Source organism: Epinephelus moara, chromosome 15, assembly GCF_006386435.1.
Source record: "Epinephelus moara isolate mb chromosome 15, YSFRI_EMoa_1.0, whole genome shotgun sequence".
Classification (NCBI taxonomy): Eukaryota; Metazoa; Chordata; class Actinopteri; order Perciformes; family Serranidae; genus Epinephelus; species Epinephelus moara.
In genome coordinates this window covers 1,174,849-1,193,401 of record NC_065520.1, presented here as the reverse complement: position 1 = coordinate 1,193,401, position 18,553 = coordinate 1,174,849, and the positions used below count along the sequence as shown (strand labels likewise).

The 18,553-nt window shown below is 40.4% G+C and overlaps 1 protein-coding gene across 1 annotated transcript in view; it reads right to left on the bottom strand.

The window, feature by feature from the left end:
• LOC126401818 (neural cell adhesion molecule 2-like) overlaps window positions 1-18,553 on the bottom strand; it is a 532,851-nt gene that overhangs the window by 37,867 nt on the left and 476,431 nt on the right. The window contains exon 15 of the mRNA XM_050063330.1: window positions 17,149-17,323. Coding sequence (XP_049919287.1) covers window positions 17,149-17,323 — 175 coding nt within the window. The remainder of the gene's footprint in view (window positions 1-17,148; window positions 17,324-18,553) is intronic.

Below are 18,553 nucleotides of genomic sequence, written 5' to 3'. Positions count from 1 at the left end.
TGGCTATCATTTTTCCCTTTACGGGAATGGTGCCCCACGAGGTGATTTAATGTTAATTAAGTCACATTATTTAACATAATTATTAATTATTAATAATAATTATTAATTATTTTCGATAGCCAATTAAATCCCAACATATTTGGTGCCGCCATGTGAAGCCCGAATTTATGTTCCCAACATTTTTGGTGCCTCCGTGTGAAGCCTAATGTGTTGACCCCAACAAAGTGTATTTTGAAAACAGACAATGCATTCAACAGGCAGAACTTGACACGGTGTCCCAGAACATCAACAATCAACGAACCCAGGGTACTTTGCATTTCGTAAGAACAAAAGCTTGAAGGTAATCAAGGCTGATCAGCCATCTTGCTACTACTGCTAACTTCTGCTGTGTGTTGTGCAATGCCCTATTTTGATGACACTTCCTTGATCATCATGATTCTACACAAAACAGCTGGAAACGTGGGCTGGTTCGCCAGAGAGCACCAATATTTCAAGAATCCTGAATGAACTACTTTAAAAACCAGGGACTGGTTGCAAAAAACCCTTAAGTTTTCTCCCTAAGTATGACACTTAAGGCTTAAATTCTCCTTAGCTGAGGGACTTATGCAGTTGCAAAGAATTCCGTAAAAGATTTCCTTAGTTATGGGAAAAACAAACTAATTGCGTTGAAAATCTCTTTCAACGCAATTAGTTTCCATGGAGATTGTTTATTTGTTTGAACTCACGCTTCTAATGCCTGTTATCGTTTCACAAAGTTCGCTTGTAGTTAGATAGTGAAAAATATTAAGTATAGTAAAGAAATTGCAACAAAAAATAATACAGTCAAATCTAAAGTGTAAAATCAAAAGTGTATCCATTAGGTTCTCCTAGTTGCACAACACACTTTTCCCGGGGGGTGTTGGTTTTGTTCATTTATTACCATAAACTCGGTCATGTTGCAGTTAAGACAGAGTCAGAGTTTTTTTCTTTGTTTGTTTGTTTTTTTTACCTTGCTTTGGTTGCTAAGGTCTTTTGTGCTGTGGTCTAGGTATTTCTTGCTAAGTATAAGATCAAGACAAGGAGAAAACAATAAAAACTTAAGGGAACGTTTTAAGGAAACCGTAAGGAGAAGACTTAAGGGTGTTTCGTGCAACTGATTTTATTTTGAGGAAACCTTAACTAGGACTTTAAGGAAAATCTTAACTTGAAGTGTTTTGTGCAACCAGCCCCTGAGCTAATTTGGTGGACAAGGGGTAATGGGGGTTCTGGGTGGAACCTTTCACAGATGGCTCTAAGTATGACACTTTATGTTGGGTTCTGGGTAGAACCCTCTGAAAAGGCTCCATGTGGAACCTTTATAAAGGGTTCTACCAGGAATCTAAAAGGGTTCACCTGTGGGGACAAGCCAAAGAACCCTATATGGTTCTAGTTAGCACCTTGATCTCTGAGAATGTAGGATTGACAGTGACAATTCATTACAGACATGGACCATGGACTCAACTCTTTTGGTGTAGGTCTAGGGCTGATGGGAAACTGTTCATTAAAGAAAATTTAATATATCTGCAATTAAAGTATTTCTTTACATAAAAATGTGCTTTTGTGTCTGAAGTAAAAGAATCCAAGGTTGCCTTTCGGGGCCTCCGCTGCCTTTGTGACTGGATGTCGAGATTGTAAAAGGAAAGGAATTTAAAGTGAATACTCCAATATTGTCTTCACTGCCTTCGGTATTGCAGCTTGAGATTTTTTTTTTTAGTTACTTTATTCTATGAGCCAGAATAAAACCTTCATTCATGAAGCAGCTCAGATCTCTGCATAAGGAATTAAGGCATGACAAGCGGCTTAACTTTAAATTTAATAAACAGGGATGAAACACAGCCAAACAAGTGTGTGGCCACGAGTCAAATTGTTTTCAAGTTAGCAGCCAAGGTGCCTTCCAACATCTGGCAGCGTTGGGGAAAAAAACATTAAAATGAGAGGAAAACAAGAGAGAGGGAAGAATATGTATGTGCATATCAACGTAAAAGGTAAAATACAATAAATGTGTTTCATACTATGCATTTTCTTCTGGATAATTTTCAGTATTTCCTGATATGCCGCAAATATGCATGTGGTCACCTATGGCTGCAGGTGCTACAGTTGATTTATACTGTAAGTAAAGAGAAGTAATGAGGTCATTTTTGAGTGAGGGCAAAGCTGCTCTCATCTCGTCCTGAATGATCACCTGCACTGTGACACAGGAGGTAACAGTGGCTGTGAAAACCATCCTCCTGTAATAACTTACAGGTCAGAGTGATAAACTACCTGCAGGGGTTTGAGGGCTAAAGCTGCACATTGGATGTAAATATCATCGTCCGTGTCAAGAGAGGAAATTTCCATCTTTTTCAAGAGTAAAACAACATTATCTATTTATCCAAAGGCAGGTTTCATTCTCAATTCAAATCTGCAAGCAAGTCAAAAATGGTCCATATATTCTATGTGCATAAAATATGAGGTATATTTTTGAGTTTTCTATATTTTAGAGGCACAAATTAGCTCAGGCTATAAAATGCTGTAGTATGTGGCATTGACACATGCTGTATACTTGGTACTGATTCAGCCTAGTTAACATTATAGTAATTATAATAAACAAATCTAAAGAGTTTAATCTAATAAAGTAAAAGTTAAAATCACCATAATATATTGAGTAGGTAGCAAACAATGGTAATACAGTAGGAGTATAAAGTTTAATTGTTTTCATTGCAGCCTTCAAGTGTGCATACAATATGCTCAATGCAAATATTTCTGCATGCAGCCTTAATTACTGTTTTCCTTTTTATTATGTCATTATTAGTCCAATTGTTAATATTTAATTGGGATTTGCAGCAGCATAACTATGGTTATTGTTTCTGTGTTCCTTTTGCCTGAGGGTATTACTTGATGCTACCTGCTGTTGTTTTAAAGGGAACAATTGTACGCAAGAGAGCTGAGTGTCTGAACCTGGTGAGAGAAGAAGTTGGGTGTACTAACTGTGTTGCTGTGTAGGCACTGAAAAGAAAGTGGAGCCCACCCAACCAACTCAACTCAACTCAACTCAACTTTATTTATAGAGCACTTTAAAAACAACCACAGCTGAAACAAAGTGCTGTACAAAAATAAAAACATAAGACAAACAATAAAAACAATAAAACAGTAAAACAAGAGCAGAGTCTCATGCTGGGTTAAAAGCCAAGGAGNACCCATCAAGAATTCAGCTTTACAGGCTGAAATTAGCACCCATCACCCACCGAATGCAGGTTAATTGTTGGCAGTGGTGTGTAAATTCTTCAGACCGTCCACCACTTTTGCGTACAGAGAAAGTCAAAACAGAAAGACATGTCATAACCTCAACATATAAGGTAATCTATTAGCCATAGTTATTTGTTTTGACGGACAGCTGGGGTTCACTGAATTCTAACTGAGGACCATCAATAAAAAGGTGTGTATGCACATACTATACACACCTACTTATTACTGTATCAACTTTATTACCTTATGTGCCAATTTCATCTGAAGAAAAAGCTGGACCACGCATGACATATTTTATTAGACTTGATATTTATCAAGGGACAACCTTCAGGGCTGAAAAATGAACCCAACAAGGCCGTGCCAAAAACTGCAGTTCTCTAGATGCAAGTAGATCCCACAGACCCCCATGTTAAAATGCCCAACTTGACAGCAGAAACATTTTACTGCCTGGTACAAAAAACGATTTGGTCTCTATAGCTAATTCTACAGATAATTTCCTCATTTATAACAACTGTACAGGGGTTGAATTTGTATATAACTTAGCCATTTAAATTTTATTAAGGCTTAAAGTTATGCATAATTAAAGGGAAATTTCAGTTTATTTCAACCCGTCTCCTATCGTCCTAAATTTGTTTCACGTGACTAGTGACATAGAAATAATAGTTAGCATGTTAGCTGTTAGCCTAGATACAGCCGTAGCGTCAGACCTGTTAAAACGTAAGTGAACGGGCATCCCTTCAAGTGCAAAGTTAGTCCGCTATTTTCTCCAAATTTTACCAAACCTCAAGAGAAGTGGCTCCCTAGCTAGGCTAGCTATGGATTCCAAATCCGGAGAAGTAAAGTTTTTGACAAGAATAGAGAATTTGACAGTGTGTGGACAGCTTCATTTGCTTGTACCGCCAGCTCGGTAAAGTTACAGTTCCAAATAATTATTAATTGTCCACTGCAGAGTGGCCACATTGTGGTGAAACATATTAATGAATGTTCATTTAGACCTAATAGTAATGTTGATTGGCTAATTTAGGTTTAGATATCTATGTTACCTTCATTGTAAGGCTAAAATATGTGTTGTGGCTCTAGACAGATTTTGTTTTTTATAGTTTTGGTCAGAAATGTCTCTGTTGATAGTAAAGGTTGCTGATCCCTGGCCTTGCCCTAACAGGGCCAGCCTCTCGTGCAAACACGGTCTCTTCTGGCTTCAAAAGACCAAGATTGCAACAGCCAAAATGCCAATCTCAAGGCTTCAAAATGGAAGTCCGCAAAACAATTGGTGATGTCATGGTAGCTATGTCTGTTATTTTTACATACACATTTATATTTATTTAAAGTTTATATTAAAGCTATATTAAATTCACAATTGAGCAGAGTTGAATATATATATATATATATATATATATATACATACATATATTTTATATAATAAAAATAATGAATGATCAATCATTTAACCCTAACCCTACATTAAATGACATCTAAATAATCTAAATGGTATTCTGTCATTTAGTGCATAGATTTTAAAAGTGGCAGACAAAAAGAAAAAAAAAAAAGATAATATCAGATCCTGGTTACAGCACAACATTGCACTCAATTCATCCAGTATCTTGTATCCACGGCTGTAGATGATGCTACTAGACAAGTCTTTCTAATAAACTCTAACAACTCAGTGAGAAGAAGTGACTTACTTTTGTTAAAACAAGTTTGTGTTTACCTATTCTTTATATCGTAACCACCTTGGATGACAAAATAGATTATTCTCGCTTATCACCAAAGTGTTTTCCTCAGTTGGAAATAGCAGATTTTTTCTGTTTGACTCGACTTCTCACAAACTCTCCAACTCTGTGGCCATTAATTCTTATTTCCCTGCTCTATTAACCCTTTTACTGACTTCTTCTGATTACTTGTTGATATATAGGCCCATTAGCAGTTTTACTCAATTGCTAGAGATCCAACTGCTTGTGTGGCACCTGAAGCCATTCATACACATCTCACTTTGAAAATACAAACTCATTAGCTCTGAGCAGTGATCGACTGTCGGACCATTGGATTTGAGGAGACGCCACTCGATTAATGACGACCCAACGGGCGTTCATTGATTGGGAAGGTGGCAGGCGCTAATCTGTAGGGGGATAAACATAATCATTTGCGGAAGTGAGTGAGGATTCCTCCTAAGTGCTGAAGTGTTGAAGGGAAAGTTTGTTTGAGGAGGCCCTTGGAGAGTTAAAAATAATCATTAAAGCCTGCCTGGTTTGATGGAGAGGGACGAGTCCTTCCGTGTGTCCATTTCCAAAGAGGAAGCCTTGATGTGACTCAAGTGCACTCAAGAGCCGGCAAAGAGGAAATGAAAAACCATGGGAAATTACTCTTAACTTAGAAGAATATGCACATCCTTAACAATCAACCCCCAAAAAGACTTCAGAGAAATTTGGTCCACTTTCCTGTAATTGCTGCTGTCTGAACTTTTTGAGTAATTTAAGTGTATCTACCTTGATCTTTGTCGCTGAAATTCAAGTTTAAAGCCACAGATTTAAATGCATGAACTGCACTAAAACAAAAAGTTCATTGCAGTCCAGCACCACCCTTTTTTTTAACTGTTAAAACACATTGATGCTGTTAAAAGCCTCCCAAATTGACTCGAGCCAACACTGAATATTAGAAAGAACTTTCTGTTCTCTAACTTGGCTCATAATGTAGTGAAGAGAAAAGCCTGCAGCAGGGAGAAGACATTTAAAACGTTTTTTTTATTAATTTATTTTGTGTTGTTTTAATTTATTTTTCATTGTTTCTCCTCACTTCACTTTGTCCTCCAGGCAGTGCTTTCGGTGGGATGATATTTAAACAGCGCAGTGTTGATTCTTAACGATGCCCTGACAAAGAATACATGTTCAACAGCGTGTCACCAACAAGTTTAACACTGCTCAGTCTCCACAGACTCTTCACAAATTCTTCTCAGTGTCGAGTCAGTCTGTATACTAAAGAGTCTTTTGCTAAACTTCTTTCTGCGCAGTTAAAACTCACTGACACATCACAGTCACTTAGAAGCTGCTCTATGATATTAACCTGGCAAACGGGATGGAAACTGAATCTGGATTCATTTTTACAAATTCCTCCGAGGACTTGTGTCATTTTGAATTCTGCTCATTTATGCTGACTCAGAAGCAAAATTATTTCAGCTTAAAAATACCCCAAGTAATAGCACTTATCTTTGAAATGTGCCTTCTTGGAGTGCAAAACAATCTCCAGTATTATCCCAAGATGTTCATTTGAGTTGGGAACTGGCACCACTGACAATACAGGCCAATGAAGAGTCAGATTTAAAACAATGTTTTACAAAATGGTTTGTTTTTGGCCGTGTTTGAACAATAGGCTATTGAAAACCAAAAAGTTTGGTAATAATAATAATAAAATAAAATGAATAAAATAAAAATAAGTTTTTTAACAAGTCAGCTATTACCAAAAAAAATAAATAAATAAAAAAAACCTGGCTTTACAGGTTGCCTATCCAAGCAGCTTACTACAACCTACATTTATGTTTATTGTTAGGTCCCATTACAGGTGTTATAGGCACGTCTTACTGGTAGCAGGCCCTGGGGCAGACCCAGAACACGCTGAAGAGATTACATATCTCATCTAGCCTAGGAACGCCTTGGGGTCCCCCAGGAGGGGTTGGAAGGTGTTGCTGGGGACAGTGACGTCTAGGGTGCTTTGCCTGGCCTGCTGCCCCAGTGGATGGATGGATGGATGGATGGATGTACTGATGGATGGATGGATGGATGGATGGATGGATGGATGGATGGATGTTAGGCTATGATCTCTAGTGGCTGTAGTAATAATGATGTGGCCAAAGGGGGAAGTCAGGTGACGTAGTATAAAAAGCTACAAAAGGCGTTTTCAGACCAAACAGTTCTGGGGACTCCCTGAGAGTAATTTCCCAATTGGTAGTTCCTCCACAGAACTATAAACCCTCAAGAGCTTCCTCTGTGTGCATTTGCACCACCAATAGGAATGCTAACGTGACATACTGTTGGTGGAACAATGTCACTTTTACATTGACGAGTCAAAATTGCATGTATCTCCACCATTGCATCTATGCTCAGTTAAGCCTGGACTTCACTGTTAGTCCATTTGTTCGTGTTTTCTTTTCACTTTTTTGTCATGAGCTGCTTGTGTTTTGTGTTGTTACACACCTAACAGGTTTTTAAAAATGATAGTTGCTGGTACTGCATTGGCTGTGTTCGACCCGTCAATGTACACTTATATAACTCATGGTTCTTCTTGTACTGGGAGAGTACCTACTCTGAAATAGAAGCTAAAAAGTCCCTCAAAAAATGTCCTAAGAACGACAATCGTTCCTAGTTTTTGTGGTGTGGACATAATGAAAACTAGGTTCCTACAACTATGAAAAAGTTACTCTGGTGCGAAAAAAGTCTGTGGACAAAGGAGATCAGGGCGGATTAGCCAAATAAATACAGGACTCTGACCCATGAAACCACTGTTTGTGTCCCATGTAAAACCAAGAAAGTTAAGTTCAGTGCCTACCATTAAGTAACATCACATATTAAATGTAAGGCAACTTATGTACGTCACTTACATTATGTACCAATAGCTATGACTTATTTCAACCCAAACCATGATCCTTTTTGTATACCTACATATATACTAGGGATGGGCAGCACAAGCAAAAACAGTATTCGAAAATCATGGCAACTATTCGACAATTTTTCGAATAATCGCCAACCCCCCCTCCCCCCTCCCCTCTCGGAGCCACGCACACAGAGATCCATTCATCATTACGGCCGGGCTCCACCGGCTGCAAAGCGTCAAGTCAGCGTAGCATCGCGGCGTATTCATTTGGGCTCCACTGACTGCGTATGGAAGCAACACGTAGAGAAGCCAGCGGGGTTGTTTACCGTTTGCTGAGCATGGGTAAATGCATGAAAACAAATCATCATATATCACCTCTGATAATGGTTTATTCATTTAAAAACACACTGTGCTCGTTTAGCACACTATTTCATGTAGTTTTTATCTGCTGGAGGGTCGCGTAGGGGAGCGTAGCGTGACAAAAATAGAAGAGCCGCGTAAAATAGAGAGTTGTCGCGCGACAGACGGGGGTTGTCGCACCGCTCCCGTTACCGGTGGAGCCGCTGTAATTGATTAACAGGGGGGCGAGCTGCTACGGGACTCGCGCTGCAGACGTGTCGCGCTGCTGAGCCCGGCCGGTATGGTCCCTCGCCGCCTCCTGCGTGCCTCGCTCTCAAATGACTGTGCATACTTGTTGTAGACTTGTGATACGCAAGCTTTGCCTCACAGAGTTTGCACTGCACCTCATTTTCGTTTATTTTGTCGAAGTTGTTCCACACGGAACTTTTTGATGACTGTAGTAGTCTCTGCATGTTTCTCCTGTCTGTAGAAGAGCATCGAACTAACTGGTAGCCCATCTCACACCGCTGTAGCAATCCTATAATGCCCTCGTGCGGTTAGGAGCTGAATTGCATGTCAAATAGAGGGGGGAAATAAGACGGCGAATAGTAATAGTCGCATTAAAAAATTGATTTTTCAAAATAAAACGACTATTCGAAAATTCGAAAATCGTGACCCATCCCTAATATATACTACAAAGTTTTGTTGCAAAACTGCAACAACATTAACCTCATGTCAACAACTGTGATTGTTAAAAACGTGCGCCTGTTACTGGTAGTGTCCAATGTTTACGTCATTTGGGGAGTCATGGCAAACAAAAGGTCTAAACTCATTGGAAAATTTATCTTCCCTTAATTTGCCATGATAAATGAAAAAAAATTGCAACAAAAGCTTGCGAACGAGATGAAAGTACATCATAAAGTGATTAAAGTATGACATTTAACTTGATGTAACTACATAAAGGATGCAATTATGTTAAGAGAAGTCAATATTGACTCTTTGTTTCTTAAGGGACACAAACTGCTGTCACCTGGTTGAAAGTCTTGTGTTTGTTTGACCACCTCCTCCCTGTGCAATCTGCTTTCACTTCAGAGTTGTCAAAATCTGGGGTCCATGTCATTGGTCCGACAGCCCATTGGTCCGACATCCCATTAGTGCGACGGTCCGCGGTGCTGAACGGCTCCCGGCGGGCGTATTTCTACCTTGATGGTGCGCCGCGACCGGCTCTGGGTCAGCTGGGAAAGGCTTGAGGCGAAGTAGGCTCACGGCTTATGTGTTTGTCACTTTCTTTTTCATTTTAACCCACACCATGATCTTTTCCTAACCCTAAACTGTACATTTCCTGTAAAAATGGAAGTGTATTTTGAAAGAGGACAATACATGTATAGGCAGAACATGACATGGCATCACAGAACGTCAGCAACCAACGCACCCAGGGTACCTTGAAAGTCATATCTTGAGGTGGAAAGTCCATGACCAAATGTGATATGTAATGAGGTCAGAGTAAGAATATGTTGCCCTAGGCGGACTTTCTGGCTCTTTATGTTACCTATGGTGTCACAACATTAACCACCCATTGCGCGCTGTTGTTGAACCTGGGAATACGTGTGTCCACCATGACAAAAGATCCTAAATAACTTTCCACTGGCATTGTTACTGTGGTGCTGGTGGTAATTTTAACACATTACCTGCCACCATCACGTAATGGGATATTATTAGTATTATCTTCAAATGTGGTCCTGCACCTTGAGTGAATTGTTTGCATTCTTAGGATTCAAATATTAAAACTTGATTAAATCTGCCGTTATGTCTGTGGTCTACCATGTTTTTAAAATCTGTTCTAGTGTGCACCAGGCATATGTTTACTGTTTCATAAGTATGCCATCGTTCCTGCTCTCTTTCCAGCTCAGCAGGAAGTCTGCTGCCTGCTTGTCTTGCTTATGATAAAATATTTACATAGTTGACGATGATACTGCCTGGTGTTAAATATGCTCCCTCGGAAACACAATCCTTTGTTCAATGAATAAATGAGTGAGCAAACATGTAAACATCGCCACTGATCTTGTATCACATTGTTAAGCACTGAAGCCTTGTACTTATGTGATCACTATAGCGCGCTTACATAAGTCGAACAAATGTAGGTGTTGGATTAAATGATGTTATGTCATCTTCAGTCCATATTTTCAGCTTTAATCTGAGAATAGTTTCTGTTACACTCGAGCTGCAGATGCCTTTTTGTTTCTGCTGTGCCAGTTTCAGAGCACCACTGGTAATTCAGCTGATTAAACTCAACAAAGCAAGGCTTTTTCATGTGGAATAAAACTGATTCTTAAAGAGCAAAGACTTCAAAGACTGTTTACTGGACTCAGTAAACATAATTTTACTGATGCTTCGTTGTATTTTTAACCTCAAATATATTTTTTGTTGCCTGATCTGAAACTGTGAAAATTAGATACTTTATCTAAATGCACCTGACTGCTAAGGTTGCAGGTAATTTATTCAGTAGTAGCTAGTGGAAAATCCATGAAATGTATTCAGCATCATCATAATAAAATCAAAAGGTTTAACCTCAGATAGCCTGGATAGCGGATGAGTAGCGTCTTTATCCAGCAAATGATTGAACAACAGATGTGATTGTCATGCATCTTCTTCATTACACTGCTTTAAAAATAATGACTTTCATTCTTAAAATTTATGGGAAGAAATTGATTAATGTAATGGACAGCCATAAAAGTACTCGTTTCCCATTTTGATTTGCTGGCAATGCTTCCAGGAAAAGTTTCACTCGAGCTCGCAGGAGAGGAGAGAGGCCCTTTCAGATTATTTCTTCAAGTGCTTTGATGGGATTATTGAAACAAAATCTATGACGTCTGTTTAAATCAAGGCTCTTTACAGCGCTTGACTGGGAGGAGAGGAGAGAGCCAAGAAAAATACAGCAACCACAACAAAGCTAAACGAGCAAAACCATACTGTAACGGGTCTTATTTGACTTTTTCTCTAACTGAGAATGTTGTCAGTGGTTGAAGAAGTACTGAGGTCTTTTACTTACAGGCTCAGTGTGTAGGATTGAGATGCACCTGGTGGCTGAAAATGAATGTAATCATAAGTATGTTTTCAGAAGTTTATAATCACCTGAAACTAAGAATTATTGTGTTGTCATTACCTTATAATGAGCTATGTATATCTACATATGGAGTGGGTGCTCTTCCACGGAGTCTGCCATGCTAATTCTACAGTAGCCCAGAATAGACAAATCAAATATTGGCTCTTCATGGGGCCTTATACGTTTTTACATTGGTCACCGTAGTTCTTCTACACTCTTGGCAAACAGGAAAAGTTCCAGTTGGGTGAAATCTGCAACTTCACCTCTAGATGCCATGAAATTCTACACACTAGACCAGGGGTGTCCACTCTTTTTGGAATGGGGGCTAGCTGCTTCTCACATTGAAAAAAAGAAAAAAAAATCACATACAAATTAGACAAATGCAAAGAGTTCATCTTTCTCTAAAAAAGTATTCAACTTTCCACTGCTTCTGAAGGAGGTGACCCTTGCTGTTAATTTATGCTTCTTTATTGTGGCCATGTCTACCTAGCAGGAAATTTCTGCCGCTAGGTAACATAACGTTTGCTTGTGTACCGTCTCGTTCCCAGGAAGTCTAGAAGTGCATCGGGCTGTCCAAATCCATAACTCATCCAGTCCACAAGCGGCCTAAAGTGGACTTTCTGCAGACTTCCAGAAAGTCGGCTTGGGATGCAGACTTAACTGATGCCCACAATTCATTGCAATATGGACATGATGTTTCAGGTTGATTTCTTTTCAATAGCTGACTCAAAAACTTGTGTGATATGTATATGTAAAACAGTTACTATAGCCTAATAAAACTACTTGAATTGTGTAGGCCAGACATAATATTCAACAACATCATGATACAGAAATAGATAGAAATAAAGGCTAGAGGATCATCAAAATGCAATGTATTATTGCAGCCTACCCTGTAGTTGGCACAGTGTAATGCCAAATATATAGGCTAGAAAATTGTCTGAAAAACAACAAAAGAATATCTTCTAATGTAACTAAAAGTCCTAACCAAGCTATTTAGTCATAGCCCATTTCTTATTTACACCCATCTCTGTATATGAAGGTCTGAAGTCTATACGTTATACAGAGATATATTTTGTTCACTCACAAAACAACCCTATGCATGGGATTTATATCTTATTATCTGCAGGGACAGATGAGCAGACAAAATATGACAGCAGTGATTACCATGTAACAGATTGTAATCGTCACTTGAATGTGTCTATGGCAACGAGCAAAACAGACTTGAGGCCTGTCTACAAGCAGCTTGTGGTCTCTGCCCTTGCAGACTTTACGTGATGACAGTGACCTTGTCACAGTTCGTACGACTGAAGTCCATGAGGCCTCAGTTTGCATGTCCAGGGGTGGATATTTAGATGCAGCCTATGCCTGCTCTAGACCTTTAAGTAAAACTGTTACTGGACTATAAAAAAATACACTGTAAAAATTTGATTCAAGCAAAAGTTATAGACATAATAAAAGAAGTGAATCCAAAGCGGTGCCTTAAAGGTGGGCGACTCCACTGGTTGCAAAAAGAAGCATTACGGTATAGAAGTCAATGAGAAAATTACCCTACTTTTCACTTTATTTATAACCTCATAAACATTTTCCTAACGACTTTATGGTCTCAAGCACTAGTTTCAAGTCTTTTTCAGTACAGCATGATGCTCATTTTGTAAATTATAGTCCAATTTAGGGTAAAAAAGACAATAAGTCCTTAGGATGTGGCTACCTTGTGACTGACAAGTCGCCACTACAGTGACCTGTCAATCAGGATAGAGGCACATCGATGTTGCTATATCCACTGTGGGGGAGTGCAGTAGATCAGTCAGTCAGTCAGTCCATCAGTCCAGATGGCGAACCCTTTGGTTCCCAAGTCCAGGGACTTGGGAACCAAAGGGTTCGCCATCTGGACCAAATATGGTGCATGGACTGGCAGCTGGAGGGGTTCCAGTTCACCTCCTGGGCACTGCCGAGGTGCGCTGAGCAAGGCACCGAAACCCCAAGGCTTCAAAATAGGAGCCCACACACTACATTTATTATGGTCTATGGTAAAAGTTTAGCAGCACAATGGGGGGTTCGGGTTGTCAGCAAACTTTCTGTTTTGTGTGTATTCAGAGGTTTTTCTTAAACCTCTAGTCTTAATACCTATTAGTGCAGTTGCCAACCTTGCTCAATGGAGAAGTGCGCTCCTGTCAGGCCCTGCTGAAGCCATGGCAACAATGCTGAAAGGGCATAACAAGACAAAAAGTCTCTTCATCAACCAATCAGCGTGGTCTCTCAAAAAACCTGGTGTTCGAGACACAATGTTGTAATTGGGGAGGACAGAGGGACAGTGCAGTGATTTAGAGGGTGAAAGGAAAACTTTGATTTCGAAAAAAAAAAAAGACTCGGAGGAAGAAGAGTAAATTGAAAAGGAACCAAGGGCAGTGTTGCAATCAATGGCATTTTTCTTAAAGGATCCTCTGTGAGCAGGAGGGGAGGAAGGTTATGCAGCCTGTTACAAACTAAAATAGGACGGAGAAAAGAGGAGGGGAAAAGAAAAAGAAAAGTGCCAATTCAATACTCTGCAAATGCATAATACATCGAGAGAGAATTGAAAAGAGAAATTGGTTGGTGAGAGATAGAAAGCACCTATATAGTGTGAACATATTTTCAGTGTCGGGGGGAGAAAAAAAAAAACCCAAGGAGATGTTTCTTTTATCTAGTGTGCATGTGAGCGTGTTTGTGTAAGGGAGTAAAAGTAAAGCCAGGCGATGAATTGGAAAGACCGATTGGGATTGGCAGATATTTCACATCTAATGTTGTTGATTGAGCTGACCAGACTTCCTCAACATCCAATTTGATTCAGTGGAGCAGAAAATGTGAGTCATTTTTTCTGTTTAACCTGCACAAGATTATATAAATAAATGGGCATGGTTTTGGCTGAGAGATATTAAGATTGAGGCTTTCGCTTAATGAAAATGTGGTAAACATAAACTGTTATTATTCAAGTGTAAATTGATGTGGGACTGGTATCAGCTGATGGGATGGAAAACGAGTGATTGCAGTGCCGTGTGAGAAAAGTTGCAAGACAAAGTTCGAGCGCATGATTCTAAAACCCCTGCTCCAACAGATTCCCACTCTCTCCGCGCTCCTTTATTGCCTTCGTAGCCGAAAAGCTCAATGGTGTTACTCTTCTTCAAACAAACACATTAAGAGAAAAGCGTTTTCTCTCCCCCCTTTCTCTCTCTTTCCCACGATGCACCGCTGTTCGCTAACAAGAGAGGACAGCCAATCGAAGTGACCCGCCTTAAGCTTGCCGGTTCCCCTGCTCTTGTTTTCTATTTGAAAAGCAGCACACACTCTCGCAGGCCGTTTAGCCAGTGCAGTAATGACAGAGGCAAACACTTGCCGGATCCAAAACGGGACAAATGGATGTGGTAACAGGCGTCAGAAGAGGATAGCAAAACAGCACTGAAACAGCCTTCCTTTGTTTTGGTTTTTCACATGTGAGAGCGGAGGGCTGCAGGGGTAATGCACTCACATTTTTACTGCAACAGTACATATATGTCACTGCATACTTCAAAGCCTCTGCTTGTATGTTAGCCCAAACGGCCTGGAGTACTCTGAAATGAGAAGATTCCTGCACAGCCAGGCTTTTTTTTCTGGAACATTAAGCAAAGAAAAGCTCCACAAAGAAAAGAGCACCACAAGCAGCACAGGACTCAACAAACACGCACAATCTTCTCGTGGGGCAGAACCGTAACCTCAACATAAGGACGACACAGGCAGAGCTGAGAGAGACGTCCGTGTTTGTGTACAGGCTTATATGATCTTCTGGCCGTGTGTGAGCATTCTGTCTGTGCTGCATTCTGGTGCAGAATTGCAAAGCAGCACTACGACACAAATAGAAAGAAGAAAGAAGAATGATATTTTAAAGAAGAAAACTACAGCCTGAGGGTGTTTTCTCTTGTGATCTGTTGGGTTTCTTTGAAGGGAACCCTGGTGTGATTTGTGATGCTTATTTGAACCGGTTTGAATGAATCCCGAGTCAACAATAAGAAAGCCTGACAGGAGAGGCTTGGTCCACTTCAAAGCCAAGTCTTTGCGATGAAAACGTGGACCGACCAAAAATGATGCCGGACTTACACCAAACAACTTGTGCTAGAGTTTTGCTAGATTTCAGTCAAGATCACTTTAGTAAAAGAAAACTTTGTTTCCATTTGCAGTATTATATTTGGTGGTATGGCTCTATTCTGGGGCCTCTCTGCCTTTCCTTGGGCCTACACAGAAAGCCTCTTACACACACCTATGTGGAAAGCTTAAGACAGAGAGAGCACACCTCTCCGCACTTCCACGCGCCTGCGTGGAAAGCCTTAAAGCAGAGAGAGCACACCTCTCCGCACTTCCACGCGCCTGCGTGGAAAGCCTTAAAGCAGAGAGAGCACACCTGTCTGACCTTCCACATGCAAATGAGGAAAGCCAGAGGCAGACAGAACACACCATCCTGCCCTTCCATGCGCCTACATGGAAAGCCTAAGGCAGGGAGAGCAGCAGCAAAGACCCCCCGGGAACAGAACAGAGCAGCATCAATGAGAAACAGAAATGACATTGACAAATCAGATACAACATGAAAAGGAGGAGCTGGGGTGGAGCAGCTTGTAGAGGAGGCAGCAACAGTAGGCAGCTTAAATAGGGTGCCCTGAACGAGATACGCAAATTGGTTGCATAGAAAGGAATCATGTGATCTACCGGCTCTCCCTTCCATCAAGCAGCTGTTCCATCAGTTGATTGGGCTGTTTGAGATCAGCTGATGTAGCTGGGATGTGAGATGAGTTTGACTTCATGTCATGAGTTTCTTGTTCTGTCTGACCAGCAGATATTCAATTTACTATTATATAAAGAAGAAGAAAAAAATGACCCTTTGCTTAACAAATGAGGCAGTGTGGCGTCATTGTGGCTGTGGTCACGGGGTCCACATTTCTCCTTAGTCATCAGTTCAAGGTCCACAAGAGCTGTCCATTAGTCACTCACTCTAAAGCAGGAAACAACACTTCAGAATAAAAGCTCTGTGCTGAAAATTCACTGCACTTAAAAATAAAGTTTGTTTTTTCAAAGTCACTTCCATTTAGAATGGACCTGTGACCCACTTTTGGACCGCGACCCACTAGTTGGGAACCAAAGCAATCCACAGGTGCAAACATGTCTTAAAGCTATTCTAAAGGGATATTCCACTGATTTTACAAATGTAGTTCAGTTTACTTGTCACAAGCAGTACTACTCAGCCTGTAAAAAAAATTGTAATGCAACTATATACTATTTCCTATATTGCTTCATTATGGGAAATGACAGAGGCCATATTCTGGGTTGCTCGATCTTATTCTTATTTTGGTGCTTTCAGATGGCGAGCAGGCTAATTTTGTCACTCTGTGTGTTCACGTTTTCTGAATCCTGCAGATAACTGGCCAAATGTTATGATGCAATGTCAAACAGATGTTTTTAGTGCAGCCACAACAATGTTTTACACTTGAGAAGTGTGCAGCTCTTCAATGCAACACTAGAAAACAACTTCTGAGCAAAGCATTTCTCATTCAACAATCATACAGGGAAAAAAATCCATTGCAGCAGAGGCACAGCACCGACAGCAGCCTCATTTGTCCAGAAAGCAACCGCGGCGACGAGGCCTGCTGCACTCGGAGGCTCGCCTTTATCTCGACTGGCACATCTTGCTCTCTGCTTTTGTTATCGCCAATGCTATCGCTCTTTCCAGTGGCACGAATAGCACACCGCTTAACACAACAAGTTCAGAATACGCTCTCTGGGGGCTTTGAAAAGGCATTCAATACCAGCTCCAGGTAAAGGGAAAGTGGAAGTATTAGAAAGGCAAATTGTGACACAAAAGTTTTCTTTTATCGTGCTTTTACCTGTAATGTCGGGTTTCTGTGGCATGAAGAACTGATAGAAGGTGGGCTCTGACAGGCCCTTGACGTTGCGTGCTGTGATTTCCACTTCATATCTTGTGTTCCACTGCAGCGGCTGCAGCATCGCAAAATCATTCGCTCCCGGGACGAGCTTGGTCATCCACTGTTCCTCTTTATCCTGAGAGGACAAAAAAGAGGAGAAAAATGTAAACAAAATACCCTTGAATTATTTCAATCAATGCTCTACTTTTCATTTTTGTCTGCAAGCATCAAAGAGGAGCTGAGGAAGTGTTGTTTTTATGTGATAAACAACATTTTACCCTTTGTGTTTTTAATCTGGGGATTCGGAGAGATACTGCAATCACAAATTGAGTTGCAGTTGTGAAACGCCCACACAGATACACTTGCAGAGGTTAAAAGAAAAGGTAATCCTCTGTTTTTCTTTAGGTTCACACAAGTTCTGTGATACCTTTTGTCTTTTTCCCCCTGCTTACATCACTCTTCGTTTCCCTCCTTTCTCTTTCTTCGTCGTGACACCGATTGCAAACAAAGGATTGAAAAACTGGCCAAGAGCTGTGCATGTGCCAAATGTACTGTGTGCTTACCATTCTTGCCTTCTTGGCACCTTTTCCTCCCAATATTAGAGGACAAAGAACAGCGCAAAACAGGCATCAAGGGCCAAGGCGTCAGTGTTAGTTTAATAAAAACTATGACTAAACGTTCGTCAACAACCTTTTTTTCTTGACTAAGACGAGACTATGACAAGATGGCATTCACGTTATTAAATACTAACTGTGACTTTCTTAACAAGGAATATTGTTGCTGAGAAAAGGACGAGACTAAAATGTAGTATTGCTTAAATCTCTCTTCATTTTTGTTGACAAAAAGAAGAGATAAAATATTATAGATATTTTTTTTTGTAATGAAGCAGTTCCATTTCCTGTGCTGCATACCTAGACTACAACAGCAGCACACACTACGTCTCATTCATGAAATGTAATCAAATCTGTGAGTACATTTGCACATAAAAAACCTTGGTACTAAAAACCTACTCTGGATTCATGAATGCTGTGGAAAACTCTGATTTGATCGTAGGCACGTGTGTATGTTCATGAATGCCAATCAATCGTAAAGTGACAGTGAGCTCCCATTAGTCAGCAATTAGCATACATCCCGCCCATGGACAGCCAGTGACCAAAAAATATGAACATGTACATGGAACAAACAAAGAAAGAAAAGATGGAAAAAGAAAAACTGAGATTGAAGTTATTTTAGGTGAAGCGGGGGTTGAAAAATACATTTTATTTTCTTCTGGCCAAAACGGTTACTGCACTCAAATTCAAAATACTGCCGCGAGTCGTGTCCGCCCCCCCTCCCCTACAGATTCGAGGTTGCTGGACAGCGGCAC